The sequence below is a fragment of the Rutidosis leptorrhynchoides genome, chromosome 2 (genome assembly GCF_046630445.1).
Source record: "Rutidosis leptorrhynchoides isolate AG116_Rl617_1_P2 chromosome 2, CSIRO_AGI_Rlap_v1, whole genome shotgun sequence".
In the NCBI taxonomy this organism is placed as follows: Eukaryota; Viridiplantae; Streptophyta; class Magnoliopsida; order Asterales; family Asteraceae; genus Rutidosis; species Rutidosis leptorrhynchoides.
Window position 1 is genome coordinate 558,372,523 of NC_092334.1, and position 19,563 is coordinate 558,392,085.

General features: G+C 34.0%; 1 protein-coding gene across 1 annotated transcript; it reads right to left on the reverse strand.

Moving 5' to 3' along the window:
- Window positions 1-15,539: 15,539 nt before the first annotated feature.
- LOC139893105 (VIN3-like protein 2) lies at window positions 15,540-19,312 on the reverse strand. The gene is made up of 4 exons (XM_071876241.1): window positions 19,261-19,312; window positions 17,511-18,171; window positions 16,650-16,969; window positions 15,540-16,227 (listed from the first exon to the last, which is right to left on the reverse strand). Exons 1-4 carry the CDS (start codon window positions 19,310-19,312, stop codon window positions 15,620-15,622), a joined length of 1,641 nt encoding a protein of 546 aa, XP_071732342.1. The 3' UTR covers window positions 15,540-15,619.
- Window positions 19,313-19,563: the final 251 nt, after the last annotated feature.

The following is a 19,563-nucleotide window of genomic DNA, read 5'->3' on the forward strand; positions in this document are numbered from 1 at the left end:
ACAATAGGCATAATTCTGTGAATCGTCTTTCGTACGTGGTAATATCAAATCCTTGGGTTCGTAACCCTCTAAGTTCTGTCTTGAGCTTATTGACCTCGGTTCTGGGACGGTACTTCTCGTTCATCAGGTGCTTGAATGCTGACCACGGTAGTGCGTAAGCATCATCTTGTCCCACTTGCTCTAGATAGGTATTCCACCATGTTAACGCAGAACCTGTGAAGGTATGCGTAGCGTACTTCACTTTGTCCTCTTCAGTACACTTACTTATGGCAAACACCAATTCGACCTTCTCAGTCCACCGTTTCAATCCGATCGGTCCTTCGGTTCCATCAAATTCCAAAGGTTTGCAGGTAGTGAATTCTTTGTAGGTGCATCCTACACGATTTCTTGTACTGCTAGATCCAAGGTTATTGTTGGTATGTAGTGCAGCCTGTACTGCGGCTATGTTTGAAGCAAGAAAGGCACGAAATTCTTCTTCGCTCATATTCAAGGTGTGTCGAGTAGTCGGTGCCATTTCCTTCAAAATAGTCAAATGAAACGAGTTAATCATATAGAATATCAAGAGTAGTCAATAGTATTTCTTAGCGTAATATGAACTTATTTATAAAAGCTCTTTCTTCATATTAGCGTTTTATACTCTTTAATTCGGGTAGTACCTACCCGTTAAGTTCATACTTAGTAGCTAACATACCATTTCAACTACTACAATTCTATATGAAAAACTAATCACAAAAACAAAAACAAAAATTATATATCATATTCAAGCCTTTATACAATAACTTGCAAACTTACAATACCGTTATTTTACATATAGCATGAAATATAGAACATAAAACTTTGATACAAAGTAGTTGCGAAGATAATTCTAGTTAATAAATAAGGCGTTCAGCAAAGGCAATAAAGACACGTAATTCATACGTCCAGAAACAAGTCATGCATTCTGGTTTTACTAATACCACTTCCCATCCTTGGTTTTGTGGAACATAACCGCTGTGACCGATAGTAAGACAATGTGTTATAACATCGTTAAAAGGATGAAGGTTACGTAATGACCAACAGTCTCGTAATAACCTAAAAACCTCATTTCTTACCCAATTACCGACTCCGTCACTTTAGAAAAACCTGGTGGTTTAGAGGTTCCCGGGTTATTGTCACAACTTAAGAAATACGGGTGTTGACGATACATATAAAGTTCATCGGGTTTGGAATCAAATTTCTCTATTTTTATGCCCTTTCCCTTATTGTTCTATTTTACCTTATTAAATTATGTTGGGGTAATTTCTATAACATCATCAGAATCCTTGTCGGGATCCGATTCATCGGAGAATTGGTAATCCTCCCAATACTTTGCTTCCTTGGCGGAAACACCATTGACCATAATTAACTTTGGTCGGTTGGTTGAGGATTTTCTTCTACTTAACCGTTTTATTATTTCCCCCACTGGTTCTATTTCTACTTCCGATTCCGATTCTTCTTCCGGTTCCGATTCTTCTTCCGGTTCCGACTCTTCTTCCGGTTCCTCTTCGAGAACTTGTGAATCAGTCCACGAATCATTCCAATTTACATTTAACTCTTCATTATTATTAGGTGAGTCAATGGGACTTGTTCTAGAGGTAGACATCTATCACATAATATCAAACGCGTTAAGAGATTAATATATCACATAATATTCACATGTTAAAAATATATAGTTTCCAACAAAATTTGTTAAGCAATCATTTTTCAAGTAAACACGGTCGAAGTCCAGACTCACTAATGCATCCTAACAAACTCGATAAGACACACTAATGCAAAATTCTGGTTCTCTAAGACCAACGCTCGGATACCAACTGAAATGTCCCGTTCTTATTGATTAAAAACGTTCCATATTAATTGATTTCGTTGCAAGGTTTTGACCTTTATATGAGACATTTTTCAAAGACTGCATTCATTTTAAAACAAACCATAACCTTTATTTCATCAATAAAGGTTTAAAAAGCTTTACGTAGATTATCAAATAATGATAATCTAAAATATCCTGTTTACACACGACTATTACATAATGGTTTACAATACAAATATGTTACAACGAAATAAGTTTCTTGAATGCAGTTTTTACACAATATCCTACAAGCATGGACTCCAAATCTTGTCCTTATTTAAGTATGCGACAGCGGAAGCTCTTAATAATCACCTGAGAATAAACATGCTTAAAACGTCAACAAAAATGTTGGTGAGTTATAGGTTTAACCTATATATATCAAATCGTAACAATAGACCACAAGATTTCATATTTCAATATACATTCCATACATAGAGATAAAAATCATTCATATGGTGAACACCTGGTAACCGACATTAACAAGATGCATATAATAAGAATATCCCCATCATTCCGGGACACCCTTCGAATATGATATAAATTTCGAAGTATTAAAACATCCGGTACTTTGGATGGAGTTTGTTAGGCCCAATAGATCTATCTTTAGGATTCGCGTCAATTAGGGTGTCTGTTCCCTAATTCTTAGATTACCAGACTTAATAAAAAGGGGCATATTCGATTTCGATAATTTAACCATAGAATGTAGTTTCACGTACTTGTGTCTATTTTGTAAATCATTTATAAAACCTACATGTATTCTCATCCTAAAAATATTAGATTTTAAAAGTGGGACTATAACTCACTTTCACAGATTTTTACTTCGTCGGGAAGTAAGACTTGGCCACTGGTCGATTCACGAACCTATAACAAATATGTACATATATATCAAAGTATGTTCAAAATATATTTACAACACGTTTAATACATTTTGATGTTTTAAGTTCATTAAGTCAGCTATCCTCGTTAGTAACCTACAACTAGTTGTCCAAAGTTAGATGTACAGAAAAAAATTGATATATATTATCTTGAATCAATCCACGACCCAGTGTATACACGTCTCAGGCTAGATCACAACTCAAAGTATATATATTTTTGGAATCAACCTCAACCCTGTATAGCTAACTCCCATATTACTGCATATAGAGTGTCTATGGTTGTTCCAAATAATATATACACATGGGTCGATATGATATGTCAAAACATTTGCATACGTGTTTATGGTATACCAAGATTACATAATATATTAGAATACATGTATAATACAATATAAGTTAGCTAGGATATGATTAATATAGATTTGTTACCAATTTTCACGTTGCTACAACAATAAAAATTATCCAATCTTGTTTTACCCATAACTTCTTCATTTTAAATCCGTTTTGAGTGAATCAAATTGCTATGGTTTCATATTGAACTTTATTTTATGAATCTAAACAGAAAAAGTATAGGTTTATAGTCGGAAATATAAGTTACAAGTTGTTTTTGTAAAGGTAGTCATTTCAGTCGAAAGAACGACGTCTAGATGACCATTTTAGAAAACATACTTCCACTTTGAGTTTAACCATGATTTTTGGATATAGTTTCATGTTCATAAGAAAAATAATTTTCCCAGAAGAACAACTTTTAAATCAAAGTTTATCATAGTTTTTAATTAACTAACCCAAAACAGCCCGCGGTGTTACTACGACGGCGTAAATCCGGTTTTACGGTGTTTTTCGTGTTTTCAGGTTTTAAATCATTAAGTTAGCATATCATATTGATATAGAACATGTGTTTATTTGATTTTAAAAGTAAAGTTAGAAGGATTAACTTTTGTTTGCAAACAAGTTTAGAATTAACTAAACTATGTTCTAGTGATTACAAGTTTAAACCTTCGAATAAGATAGCTTTATATGTATGAATCGAATGATGTTATGAACATCATTACTACCTCAAGTTTTATGGATAAAGCTACTGGAAATGAGAAAAATGGATCTAGCTTCAAAGGATCCTTGGATGGCTTGAAAGTTCTTGAAGCAGAATCATGACACGAAAACAGTTCAAGTAAGATTTTCACTCGAAATAAGATTGTTATAGTTATAGAAATTGAATCAAAGTTTGAATATGAGTATTACCTTGTATTAGAAAGATATCTTACTATAAATAAGAAAGATTTCTTGAGGTTGGATGATCACTCTACAAGATTGGAAGTAAGCTAGCAAACTTGAAAGTATTCTTGATTTTATGAAACTAGAACTTGTAGAATTTATGAAGAACACTTAGAACTTGAAGATAGAACTTGAGAGAGATCAATTAGATGAAGAAAATTGAAGAATGAAAGTGTTTGTAGGTGTTTTTGGTCGTTGGTGTATGGATTAGATATAAAGGATATGTAATTTTATTTTTATGTAAATAAGTCATGAATGATTACTCATATTTTTGTAATTTTATGAGATATTTCATGCTAGTTGCCAAATGATGGTTCCCACATATGTTAGGTGACTCACATGGGCTCCTAAGAGCTGATCATTGGAGTGTATATACCAATAGTACATACATCTAAAAGCTGTATATTGTACGAGTACGAATACGGGTGCATACGAGTAGAATTGTTGATGAAACTGAACGAGGATGTAATTGTAAGCATTTTTGTTAAGTAGAAGTATTTTGATAAGTGTCTTAAAGTCTTTAAAAAGTGTATGAATACATATTAAAACACTACATGTATATACATTTTAACTGAGTCGTTAAGTCATCGTTAGTCGTTACATGTAAGTGTTGTTTTGAAACCTTTAGGTTAACGATCTTGTTAAATGTTGTTAACCCAATGTTTATAATATCAAATGAGATTTTAAATTATTATATTATCATGATATTATGATGTACGAATATCTCTTAATATGATATATATATATACATTAAATGTCATTACAACGATAATCGTTACATATATGTCTCATTTCAAAATCATTAAGTTAGTAGTCTTGTTTTTACATATGTATTTCATTATTAATATACTTAATGATATGTTTACTTATCATAATATCATGTTAACTATATATATAACCATATATATGTCATCATATAGTTTTTACAAGTTTTAACGTTCGTGAATCACCGGTCAACTTGGGTGGTCAATTGTCTATATGAAACCTATTTCAATTAATCAAGTCTTAACAAGTTTGATTGCTTAACATGTTGGAAACACTTAATCATGTAAATAACAATTTCATTTAATATATATATATATATAAACATGGAAAAGTTTGGGTCAATACAGCAACAAGCAGCAGATAGCACAAAATCCAACATGTAATAAAACGCCGTACAATAAATCAATAACAGTAGTTCCATTCATAATAAGAAAATTGCATACAACAGCATAAGGTCGTACAATATATAAATGAAAAACAGGAAACTACAAATGGAAGACATAAAGAAATCTAATACAACAGTCCTAGGGCGAGGGTGGGTAAATGATGTCCATCAGGTGGGTCATCTGGTCCTCGAGCTCAGTTACCCGAGCACGGAGGGCATGCACTTCTCTCGTCAGTTCCTCGATGATAGGAGATGCTGGTGGGGCAGGTGGTACAGATGGTGTAGATGATGCGGATGTATTACTAAAAGTAGACGGCACTGAGCGGACGACCTTACGCACAAATGGATCCGCAGGATACGGTACAACCCTCTTACGGACGGTGACCCTAACCAACTGTCCATGTGCGTTCACGAACGGCTTACCTCCATTAACCCCTGGAATAACAGTACCATCGAAGCGGTACCGATTCTTCGGTGGGGTAGAGGGTGGCTGCACAGGCTCCTCCTCGGGGTCCTCCTCAGAATCCTCCTCGGGATCCTTCTCACTGGTGTCATCGGATGATGATCCGTCTGAATCGTCGGAAGGTAGTGCGGGTATGTCACGGGCGGGAGAAAGCGTCTGTCCGGTGGTCATAAGCCGATATCTGCCAGGTGTAATCGGTACGACACGTCTGTCAGTGGTGCGTCTAGCCCAATGTCCGTGCTCGTTATGGAAGGGACCGTCTCCGTCTCCCCCAAGAATCACAGTACCACCGGAATGGTGCTGTGGCCCTGAGAGTCTAGGGCTGGGTGGTGCTGGAATCTCCTCGGGATCCTCGTCTCCGTCTGAGATGTCCATCAGGTCAAGCGCATGACTACTATCTCCGGAAGACGAATCGTCAGAGTCGCCGGATGGTAGCGGTGAGTCAGCAACAATAGTAGGTGAGGTAGCAGACGTATCTGAGTCACTCTTAAAGTCAAAGGTCATGGGCGGCATGTCTGACATCTGAACAAGGAAACATAACTTTTTCCATGTCAGTAAGACATATAGCAAGCACGTAATCAGGCACTACAGCATCCTAGCAGTACATAGCATGGCAGTAGTAACAGTATTAAACAGAAGTAGCATGCGATCAAAAGCAGATAGTAGCATGCAGTAGCGAGAAAGTAGCAGCATACAGTAAGTTCACATAGCAGTAAAGGTAAGTAGTAGCATGCAGTAGTAGTAAGCAGTAACAAGTAAACGAGCAAGTTGTAGATTAGTCTTATTAGCGAATCCGACTCGGCTCGGTCAAGACTCACTAATGCAACCTAATTCCCTATAACCGATGCTCTGATACCAAATGTGACGCCCCGTACAAAACCATCATGTATGACTCGACAACAACAGGCCCATTACATGGTATATTACTACATGCTGTTTTAAAACAAGTTTTGCATTCATGAAAAGATAATGCTTTACAAAAGATAACGTGACACAAAGGTCGTTACAAAGTCATTATTCAAAATAACATAAGTTGCGAATGAAAAATAAAAGTTCCATGATTGAGACATCTCTAAGTAATGCAGCGGAAGTCTAACACAGTGAGTCTGTAACAGAAAGTCTATAACATCAAGACAGCAAGTCTAACAGTGGAAGCAACAACATCCAAGCACCTGAGAAATACACGCTTAAAAGGTCAACACGAATGTTGGTGAGCTATAGTTTGTATTCAGTAATGTAATGTAGACCACGAGATTTTGTATTCCAAAATAGTACGAAAAGTATATGCTTATCCGTGGGCACCCGGTAACTAACTTAACGTAATAATAATACCCCCTAAAAGTACACTTGGCGAGTGCGTATGTCCCCGAAGTATTAAACACCCGTTAAATGCTAGCGCGACTAGCCCGAGTGGGGATGTCAAACCCTATGGATCCATATCTAATATTCGTGTTCACCGGTTCAAAAATCAATGATTAAACGTTACCGTGCTAAGGGGAATCTTTGTGCCGTTATATCACCCACACATATATAAAGTTTAAGTACTCGTATCTAGTATGTAAAACATAAAAGCGCATGTATTCTCAGTCCCAAAAATAGTAAAGTAAAAAGGGAAGCTATAACTCACAGTGAATGTGCGGTAAAGTCGATATGAAAAGTATGCAAGTAGTAAGTCGGTCTGAAAGGTCGTCAACCTAAGTCAAAGGTCACTAAGTTAGTATATTGTCCCCAAAATTTTAAGAGTGAATAAATTAAGTCTTAATTATCATCGTCATCATCATCATCATCATCATCATCATCATCATCATCATTATCATCATACGTAAAAGATAAAGTAAGTTTTCAACAAGAATAGAGATCGAAACAAAAGGCTGACTTCGGACAGCTGCTACGACCTCTATACAAAACGAAAAGACGCGTGGTCAGTGGACAAGGCTCCGTATATGAGTCCTCTAACCGCTATCCAATTTTTAGATCCTAACTCTATGTCGTTTGACCGTGACGACGGTTCAAGCGCGAGTAGGTCAGAATTTTCAGCACGTCGTTATAACTGCGTAGTGACTTTCGGAAGGCTATAAATCCTAAACGTATATCGGATTTAGGCGAGGCCTAAACGAAAGGTCATATACTCGAAATGAACTATCTGAAAATCAATTTTCCATAAGTCCTAGGAACCTAATCAGATCCCCAAAAACAGCAAACAAGTGCTACGGTGGGTTTTTTGGTGCTTGATGCTCATCACGGTTCTCATCCTTGATGCGTGTAAGCTTCAAGTGTACAACTCTTTGATGTTTTAGCATTAATTTGACCAAGTTTCAACCATTAACACACAACTAAGAGTAAAAGATATCATTCTACAAGTTTTGAACATCAATGTTGCCTCTTTATCGCATAGACATAATAAAGCTTCAGCCTTTGTCCTTTTTACACAAGTTTTATGCATCTTCATCATATGAGATGATGAAGACTTGATCTTTATCATCAAAACAATTACAAAAAAGTTCCAAGTAAGTGAGATCTACAATGATAACTTAGATCTCAAGTATTAAGAAAACCCTAAGCTAGAAAGCTTGGATTTTTACAAGATTAATGAGACCATAAGCTAAAGAGCTAAGATCTAATGAAATTAATGAGACCATAAGCTAAAAAACTAAGATCAATAACAAAATAATGAAACCCTAAGCTAAAAAACTTGGATCTTTAATGTTCTTGAAGATCCTTAAAGCAAAAGGCTAGATCTTCAAGCTACGTGAAGATCATAAACAGAAGTTTTGATCTTTTTAACAATATAAAAGAATTATAAGCTAGAAAACCTAGATCCAACAAAGTAATGGAGATTCAAAGCTAGAAAGCTTGAATCTTTCATGTTCTTGAAGGATTCAAACCAAAGTTTGAATCTACAAGATATAACAAGATCAAAAAGCTAAAAAGCTAGATCCTTGCATGATGATGATGATGTCGACAATGAGAAGAGAAGAAGAAGAAGAAATTTAAAACTTACATTTTTTAGAGTGAGAAAGACTAGAGAGAGAATTAGAGAGTAAATGTGTGTAAAATGTGAATGAGATTAAGTGTGAAATGGGTGAGATTTGCTTGGTATTTATAGAGAGATGGGGTGGTGGTGAGGTGGGGAGGCTGTAGGTTTAGGGGGAGACAAGGGGGGACAACTTTTGCTTTTTGGTTAATGGTGGTCTAAAGTTGGTGCTTATGTTGGGATCTCATGCAACAATTGTGATTATGGTTAACAAAAATGCTAGTATGTTCCCTCTAACAAATGGGTATTTGTCTTACATTTATATGGGTCACAAACTTATTAAAATTGGGCTAATTAAATAGTCCATTAACTAGAGTAGGGTGGGCTAAAGTCCAACAAGGTAGAAAGTCCAACAAGACTAACTAGTGAGCATAAGTAAATTACTAAGCGTAATTAAGTAACCAAAAGCCCAAGTAATTGTTATTAGAAAATAAAAATTAGCATTTCGTAGTCGTAATATTCCAATTACGACAAAATTTAAACGTGTACCAAAACATATAGCTCGTTCTCAACGTCAAGTGACACTAACGGTCGTAAAAGCATTCGGGGATCAAGTTAAGTAACTAAGTACTTAATGGCACGTAGTATGGTATTAACGAAGGTAATTAATCATGAAATAAGATCCCAGAATATAAACCAACAGTACGCATAAATACGCAGTTTCGCAGAAAGTAACAAGCACAAAAGTAAGTCAAAAAAGTCGAGTCGTTACATAGGGTTTAGAGTTTAGGGTTTTGGGTTTAGATTTAGGATGTAGGGTTTAAATTCTAGGGTTTAGGGTTTCTATTTTAGGGCTTAGGGTTTAGGGTTAGGGTTTAGAGTTTTCAGGGTTTAGGTTAGGGTTCAGTGTTTAAGGTTTAGATTTAGAGTGTAGGGTTTAGAGGTTAGGTTTAGGTTTTAGATTAGCGTTTAGGGTATAGGTTTGGGTTTATGGTTTAGATTTAGAGTTTTGAATTCAGATTTTAGAGTTTAGAGTTTAAGTTTAGGTTATTGGGTTTAGATTTATGGTTTATATTTTACGGTTTTGGGTTAGGGTTTAGAGTTTTTACGGGTTAGGTTAGGGTTTAGGGTGTAGGATTTAGAGTTTAGGTTTAGGGTTTTGGGTTTAGATTTAGGATTTAGGTTAGGGTTTAGGGTTTAGATTTTAGGGTTTAGAGTTTAGGTTTAGGGTTTAGAGCTTAGGTTTAGGGTTTTGAGTTTGGATTTAGGGTTTAGGATAAGGTTTAGGGTTTAGATTTTAGAGTTTAGGGTTTAGGGTTAGGGTTTAAATTTAGTTTTTAAATCAAAGGATTTAGAAGTGTTTAGGATTTAAGGTGTAGGGTTTAGATTTTAGGGTGTATGGTTAGATTATAGTGTTTAGGGTTTAGGTTAGGATTACCTAATATTATCATATGTGATCTGTAATCTGTACATTGGTTTTACTAATTAAATATATTATGATGTATTTTTACTATAATTATTTATTTTTTGAGTTGGTTTGACTTGGTTACATTCTTTGCTGTAATTCGTTGATTTACACTCAGCTTTGTGTATGTGTATCTGCAGGATCATGGACATCATCGTAAGAAGCCATCAAGTCTTCATTACAGTTTAAGGTGAAAAAGAATTTGAAAATTAAATCAAAGAAAGCAATCAAGCTAATTATCCCTTAGACATGTATATATTTGTATAAGAGAGCGGGAAAACATGTCAACTTATCACAAGTTGCACAAAATGTATTTTGTAATGCCTTATCATGAAATTCGTAAATTACCATTGAATGATAAAAAAAATTATTAGTCTTATTTGTCATATGAATTAGTTATAAACATGTTAAAGATATAGTTTTTTTTTTTTTTTTTTTTTTTTGAAAGGCTAAAGATAGAGTGTTTTAAATCATCCTAATATAACATATTGACTCGACCCGCCCATTTTTTTTTATCTCTGTTAGCATTCTTCTAATATTTATTGTTTTGTGAAATAGCCAGTAATTTTAGTTTGGAGATGTCAACTACAAATTATACATGGAAATAGATTTAGCTAGGGAACTGATCAAAGGGAAATATTGGACTGCACTTCAAGAGTTTGATCAGCTACGAATAGAATTAGAAGACGATGTAGTGATTCAAGGGTGGAGATATAAGGGAACATCGAATTCTCACCACTTATAAGTACTCCATAATTAATTTCAACTGCTACTCGGGTACCCTTCCTAGCATAACAGGAGAAAAGCAAAGGACACCAGCATGATATGCACATCTTTATATATATATATATATATATATATATATATATATATATATATATATATATATATATATATATATATATATATATATATATATATATATATATATATATGCACATCTTTTAAATACATCGATTAGGATTTTAATTTCTTAATTCTGAGAATTGCAGGTATTAAACATACTGATATGTATATGATTATCTAAATTGGAACACAAAATGCACAATTTAACAAGGAAATACAACTAAAAAATGAACTTTCTAAAATAGGTACTTTGTAACTATATATTTTATGTGATATATAACAACTATATGACATCATTTATGTGATTATTGAGTTGTTATTAAGCCCGTTACTTTAATTTGAACATTATTTATTTACATTTGAACTTTCGAAATATTATATTGTGTATTTGTGTTATTATGATTAAAGATTGTCTTAAAATATCATTATTTCATAAAATATCAGTATTTGTGTACTTGTGGTAGGATCAAGAGGGAAGTAACCATTCGGGGGGAAGCGGTGGGAAGCAAAAACTTTTTTTTTTTTGTTTTTTGAAAAAACTTTGTTCACGAACATTATAGATGAGATGAAAATATGAACATTTAGTAGGGACACTTTGTGATAAATGTTTTTATTTTGGCGGAAAAACGCTCGAAGAAGTAATATATAACAATTATCGTGTTTTTCGAGCGTATATTGAGGTTTTAGCTATTGGGGTTTAGATATTAGGGTTTATAGGGTTTAGATATTAGGGTTTAGATATTAGGGTTTAGAAATTTAGGGTTTAGGGTTTAGATTTAGGATTTAGATTGAGTTTTTAACACGAACGGTTTAGAGTTTAGGGTTTAGGGTTTATGGAATAAACCCAAAACACCAAACCCTAAACCCAAAACCCTAAACTCTAAATCGGGTTAAATTTTACTTCACAAAATATGGAGAAAAAAAACTTTCATATTCTTCACGAACAATATTATCTTGAATGTTATTTTTGTCGATCGTTTTCCCGCCTAAATAATAACATTCATCACGAAGTGTCTCTTCTAAATGTTCATATTTTCGTGTGATCTTGATGCCGGAAAAAAAAAACGAAAAAAAAAATTTTTTTTGCTTCCCCCGCTTGGTTACTTCCCCATTGATCCTGCCCCTATATATATATATATATATATATATATATATATATATATATATATATATATATATATATATATATATATATATATATATATATATATAGTTAATGAATTTGCTGACGACAAACAAGTCGCTAGTAAGTAATAGGAGAGAAGATGTAAAAAGGGCGTCTTGGCTACGTTTTTTTTTTTTTTTATTTACAGAATTTAGTGTTTACTCTTGCCGACGACTCTTGTGCTACATGTAGTTCGCATATTATTCGGTCAAAATGACGACTAACTTATAAAATAAAATAAAGAATTTATTCACATAGATTAAAAGTTTAAAAGACTTGACACATTTTTCTTCCACCCCACTCGGCCTGCATAGGACGCAACTCATCACTTTCAAGATATTGGAGCCAAGTTGTATGAGTAGTATGAAGCTGACGAGTCAAAATATCCTTCACATAAAAATCAAATTTGTTAAATAACACATTAAACTCAAAACCACGATCACGTGATACATAACCCTACCAAGATAACTCATTTGAGCCAAACCACAATTAATCAGTATTTATATTATATGCTTGGTATATTATATTAGTGATGGTACATATAGTATCTATTTATCTTCATTGATTGATTAATGGAGTTCACTGCCAAATTAACGATCAAACTCCATTCAGGAAGGGGTCTAAAAGATGCCAAACACTTGAGTATCATGAGCCCTTACGCAACTATTTACATCACGAAAGCAGACGGAACAGCAGGAATACGACACAAGTCAAATATCGCGGTAGAAGGTGATTCAAATCCTGAATGGGAATATCCCCTTGTTTTCAAAAATGTTTCCATGAACAAAAATTACAATCTAGTCATCAAGATCAAACACTACGGAAGAAAGTCTGGAATTGACCGAAAAATAGGAAAAGTTGAAGTGCCTTTTAGAGATCTTCTTGAAGGAGATTATTCAGGTAATAGAATTCCTTATCAAGTTATGACAAAAGCCGGTGAAACACAGGGATTAATCTATCTTTCACATAGCTTTACGGACGTTGTTCTGATATCGGGTAATGAAGATGGCGCCAACACCAGCAACGTTATAGCTGAAGATGATCCATCAAAAAAAGGGAAAAGGATGAAGAGATGGGTTAACAAGGTAGCTACTAATTTTACTGTTTCTACTGCTGCTTCAGTTGCCGCCCAAATGATCGGACAAGAGTTCGACATGTTTTAAGATGGATTAAGTAAAGGGGTGATTGTTGGAACTAATTGTTTTATTAATATATGCTATGTTTGAGATTAATATATATGTAGGACTTTATATTTATTTATTATGGTATATGGCCGGTTAGGTAGTATTAGTACATCATATATGCGGTACGTTTAGTTGATGATGTATTAGTACATCATATGTGGTACGTTTAATTGATGATGTATTAGGTGGAATTAGGGAATTATATATATGCACATGATGGTGTCTATGTGCATGTGTGGTCCGGTTTACATGGTAGTGGAGGTTAACTATTTTTAAGCACATGTTTGTATTAATATCTGGCTATTTATAGCTACAATCTAATAATGAGAGTAAGGCAGTAGCAATGTAGTTCTTTAAGTTCAATTGCTCTCTAGTTTATTTTGCAAATTAATCATTCAATAAAACAATCTAAGGTGTAGCCGTATTTTATTTTTCTGTTACTCAAATTATAATTGTGAATTGTGAGTTAGTAAGGATTTGAAATCCTACAAAGATGGCACCAGCACCAGCAACGTTGTAGCTGAAGATGAGTCAGTATCGAAAAAGAAAAAGATAGGAGTAGGATTTATGAGTGTAGCTACTTCTTTTGGTGTTACTACTGCTGCTTCAGTTGCTGCCCATATGATCCGAGAAGAGATAGACATGTTTAAGGTGGATTTTAGCTGAGGAAAATAATCTTCAAAAGGATGAAGATGAAGCAGAAAACTTGAAGTTTGAAGGCCCCAAGAGCCCAATCTGCGGAACCAAGATATTGTAGAGTGGTGTTGAATGCGCGTGGTGTTTTTAGTTTCCCGATTAGTAAAAGGTGGTGGCTCAAGGATAGAATGTTGTTGGGTTGTTGGATAGGTGTGAGCCTATTGTACATGTCCTAAACTATATTGGACTAGCATCTTACTTTGGACTTCAATAATATTAAGTAGTTGAACTACTAGATTGCTGCTGAATTCTATGGCCATTGTTGACCATAGCTAATTACCAGTAGAAAACAAGGATTAAATATAAAAAGAAAAGTTGTAATTTGCTTCTGATAAAATCCTTGTCGACCGTTCCCGTCCGGTTCACAAATGACAAAGTAGCAATTTATTTGTAGGAACAGCTACACGTGGTGTATTGAGTGCTTTGCACCTAAGTGGAATCAGGTCGTTTTCTCAACCCATCGAAAACGATCCTCAAGGTGAAGGCGAAGAAGAAGAAGATCATGATGATGATGATGATGATGACGACTTTGATATTGATATGTAATCTTCTTAAGGTGCTTAGTTGTGTGTGTTTAACAGGATTTAAGTACCTAGAACGAGGCGAAAAAAGACCCTTAGGCATTAACGAATAATACAAGCTACTATTTAAATAGGCTTTTAGGTCATTACGAATAATATATGCTATTTCAAAAAAAGACCAAAGAAATGTTAGTGAACTTTTATTTTTCTTTTTTCTGGGGCCTTTGATTGTTGTTTGGACTTATTGTGCTTCACCTTCGTTGTTTCAGTTGTGTTTCCGTAGCTCCCGTGTTTCTCAAATCTATGATTGTTTTTGTATATATAAAAAATTGCGCCCCTGAATACTTTGGGTCCCGAGTGGTCAATCACTTTATTTTCCTCCGGGCCTCATGGTGTTTAATTAGTTTGCTTCTCTATTTGGTCCTTTTTGTTAAGTTCTCTTATTTTCAAGTGTGATTTTAGTAAAAGGAATAATCGGCAACTATGCATGGTGTTTTTAATGTAACAGTTAGTTGTTTTAGTTACATGTATTGTCGAAACTGTATGGATAGTTAATTTTTAATGTAACAGTAGAATAAATTTTTAATGAGCTAATAATATACTTATATAAAAAATGATTATACAAGTAAAATAGAAAACGTAATTACGTAAAGACAATACGACTTGAACTTGCACCACTTCTAAATGTTTAGCTCATTTACAATACAATTACAGTATAAAACAATTCATTTGACTTTTTAAAAACAAGTCTATTTTATAAATATATCTTTAATTGGATTTTAACCAAAAAAAGCCCTTTTTCAACATCTACTACAATATATTTTTAATTACTATTTTTAAAATTTGACCTAGACCTGAAATATATTTCTTAATCTAATTCTAAATATGTTTTCAAAAATGCTAAATCCATGATCACTAACAAAAATGAAAAAAAAAAAAAAAAAAAAAAAAAAAAAAAAAAAAAAAAATTTGTAACAGACAAACGAATAACGATATCAATCTCAATAGTTACTTATATATTTATCCAAATCAACTTTCAAGTCCCAAAAGTAAACATGTTAGACAGTTTTTTTCCCAAAAATAAACACCAAAAACTGATTCAAATCACCAAACCATAGTGTTCTTAAACCTTAACTTCACTCGCGTTCTAACGACCGCAAATTTCATCAGCAAACGTATCAAGAAGTTGCTCAGCCAAACTCGGCGGATCATCAATCAAAGCATCCACAAAAACATTCACAATTCTTCTTTGCTGCATCGTCGCTTTCAAGCTAAACCAAGTCAGAAACTTCACTCTAAAATCTTTACTCAAGTGCCCCTTATGTTCCAAACTTCTGATCACACCCACTGCATATTCAAACTCGTTTTTCTTCGGTTCACCTTTGGGTCCCGCTTTTGTTGTACCGTCAGATTTGCATGGAGTACAAGGAAACTCAGTTGTTGAATCTGTTTGCGTTTTAGCGTTGACTTCTGTTTCCTTGCTTGTTGACCATTTTGACTCCCAAAACCCGAGGACTTTCTTGTTGCTGAAGAAAGACACCATGCAAGAATACTCGGTTGATGGATCGAGATTCGTGAGCTTGAATCTTTTTTCGGGGTTGAGGACGACGTACGTTGCTTCTTTGGGATATGAAGTGAGAGTTGACTTCCAGTGCCAAATTCTGCATCCGAAGAAATCTTCAAATAAATTCGGTTCGTAATCTAGTACGATTGTTACTGAAGTTGGCGTAGATTCTTCAAATGATATCCGACATGCTGCGTAAAAAAAAATATTAATATTAATAAACATGAATATTTGTCAATCTTAACAGTTCCAATGTAAACGAAGTGATTTAATTATCACATTGATTCATTATATGCACAAGATAATTGTAAACCGAGTACTCGGTTTTTGCAACTCGGGGAGTACTCGACAAGTCTCGGTCAAACTTGGTCAAACTCTGTAAAAAATCAGTCAAACTCGGCCAAAACTAAGGATTACTCGGAAACTTGACCAAAACTCGGGATACTTGAAATTCAGCCAAAATTGGTCAAAATCGGTCAAAGTCATATTTTGTCAACATCCGAGTACTCCTCGAGTTGCCGAGTACTCCTTAAAAAGTCCCGACAGAGTACTCCCCGGGTAGCATTTTAGCAACCTTGCGAGAAAGAAAATTAAAGATTAAAAGAACACTTGCTTGCGATTTTGTTTGGTTGGTAATGATCTACGCTTGAATTGGAGAACAATGAATCAAAAGCTTCAATTGCAGAAGTACAGAGTGTGTGAACTTCAACGCTACACGGGAGCCTGTTAACAAGGCGTCGGTCCATCTTAACTGATACTGAATTAATGGGTCCCACTTCACTTTCAAGTATGTTTGCTGCAGATTCGACAATGTTCAGAAGTTTCTTATATTTCAGAGTGCCTTCAATGATCTTGTTACTTAGAGAAACACGGAGACACAGCGCGTCAACTCTTCTGGCTTCAATAGCATAAACCAGCTGTTTTCTCCACGTCCTGAAACAGTTGACTTTTTAGGTCAAACATATTGATTTTGTAGATATTGAAGGTTACAACTTACAATCATATCTACTGTATTTCCAACAATATCAATTACGCACTTGGACAGTAACAAATTTGGCCTAGTATTTGTAAATCATATCTAAAACTAACATTTGCAGATATTTTGGAAGGGGTGGCAAATTTGACCCATTTGCATGTGAATGGCTGGGTTATATTTTATATCTAACAGGTATAAAAAGGGGCAACTAAGAAGGTAACATGTCAAATGGGTTATAAATGAAGGCTAATGATATTTCCACTGATGATGTTGATAAATCTACCATTATCATGCATTAAGTACTTGTAACAAGTACTTAATGCATGATAATGGTGGATTTATCAAGCGCATTGAATCACATATTGCTCGTAAAATTTTGATATAGGCGGATCTGATCCATAAAAAGCATTGCAAAATATTATCAGTCGAGTCAAATCCATTTTGATCCGTTACTCAACACTCCTATTCGCCCATTAAGAAAAGAAAGTATATAATTACCTCATTATACCATTTAACTTTCCGCAAGAAACACAATAAAAATCGCCATCCAGCTTCGGATAGTAACCATTGGTTGATATGCCAGCCTTATTGTGAGTAGTAGCACATTCTAAATGGCACGACATGCCACATGGCTCATCGCCTTCGTTACGTGAATCCGAATCCCAATCGCACGTTAACCAAAAACTTGGATCCTTATTATCATCAAACCGATGACATATACAACAAGAACATCTCTTGCAAAAAACATCCTTAGTCGACAATGCTGCTTTACATGCTAGATTTTGACATACACGAGTCTTAGTTTGGTCGTGATTTCGGATACTCTCACATGTGGTAGTATTAGTACTAGGTAGTTCAAGTGGGCCCTCATGTTTTTGCTTCTTTAACGGTGAGATATCAATTGAATTTTCGGTTGTAGTTGGTTTTTTCGTGTTGTTTGAGACTAGTTTAAGAAGGTGGTTTATCATTCTAAGTTTTGTGAATCCACTATACTTTCGTTCTTTACCCATTTCGGCACATATGATTTCAAGAAGCTCTTTACGGGTCAACGAACTAAGAATCTTTGGAGCATCTTCGGACCAATGAGCAATACGATGAACAAGTTTTCTTTTTTCTTCCAAACTCATTTGATTACATTTTTCAGGGTCAAGCACATATCCTGTCAAATTAAAACAATTACAAAATACAAATTGTGCAAAATCCTACATATCAAATAGCCAAACAAACTACACATCATTAATTAAATCATTGATTCATGAACTTATATATGCAATGATAATAGAAAAATATTGAGAAAGTATCCCCACTTCCCACTACAAATAAAAACAAAGAAGTAACATTTTTTTTTTTTTTTTTTTTTTTTTTTTCCTCATGTCCACAGATAGCAGCTTACAATACCTTTCTTCAATATTTTTTTTTTTATGAAATTACCAAATTGCCCACATCAATACTATGAATTGAAGATATCCTAACTCAATAGGGTCCACAGGACTTCTTTACTTCATCAGTACCAAACAGTATTTAAGAATTTAAGGCATCCATTTAAGTCAAACTATACATTTTTGTAACTTGTAAGCAATCATATCTAGTTTCTACCACTTATATGTATTTTAATATAATATAATTTAGTAATTTAATAATAGCATACTTTCTTTACTACCTCTGTTACAAAAAATGAATATATAAATACTTATAAACCTTTTCATGTCAAACATACACTACTTTTTTGCTTCAAAGTTGTTAAATCCTAACAAAATTGTAATGATTCTAAGTAGTAATTAATATACATTAGAGAATCCAAAGCTAGAAATAAAATAGTTTAATTATAATGTAATCTGTTTTGCACCCTAAAAAAAGAAAAAAAAAATCAAAAACTTCAATAGCGGAACCCTAGAGGTGAAAACACATTCTATCAAGACTCACAACTGCTATTTCTAACCTACATTTTTCAAAAAAAAAAAAAGTTAAAAATCAAAATAATAATAATAATTGAAAAGCACGGCATAAAGAACTTTTTAGGCATGCATCAGCAACTAATCAGAGGCATTAATAATACATTACATAAAAATAGTAAAAGAACAAAAAGAACTATTTTTGTAAGTAACAACTATGAATCAAGAATGAAGAACATAATGTTATTAAAATCATGCATCAGGAGCAGCAAAAATGAGGCATTATATTAAATTAAATTTTTAAATTAAAAAAATATAATAAAAGGGAATTAAAATAAAGTGTGGAAATTACAAACCTGAAAACACAGATTCCATTCCTGAAGACCCACATTCAGGATTATTCATCATACATTCAAAGGAATAGTGAAGTGGAGTACCAATCTTTTCCTAAAAGATTCAATTCAACTTTTTACTAAAAAAAAAAAAAAAAAAAAAAAAAAAAAAAACAAGAAAATAAAGGAAGAGAGAGAATTTGTGTGTGATTTGGCGTGTGTAATATGCGTGAGAGAGACAAAATGCAGGTAGTAGCTAAAGGATAAAAACGCCCTCTTTCGATAGAATTAGGATGAAATCGGGCCGGGCCCAGACTCAAACCCAAT

Coding starts and splice junctions, on each gene's coding strand:
- LOC139893105 (XM_071876241.1), bottom strand. CDS start 19,312: ATGATGAATAATCCTGAATGTGGGTCTTCAGGAATGGAATCTGTGTTT. Junction 16,970..17,510: donor AAGTTAAATGGTATAATGAG/GTAATTATATAC, acceptor CAACTGTTTCAG/GACGTGGAGAAAACAGCTGG. Junction 16,228..16,649: donor CCAACCAAACAAAATCGCAA/GCAAGTGTTCTT, acceptor TTTTTTACGCAG/CATGTCGGATATCATTTGAA.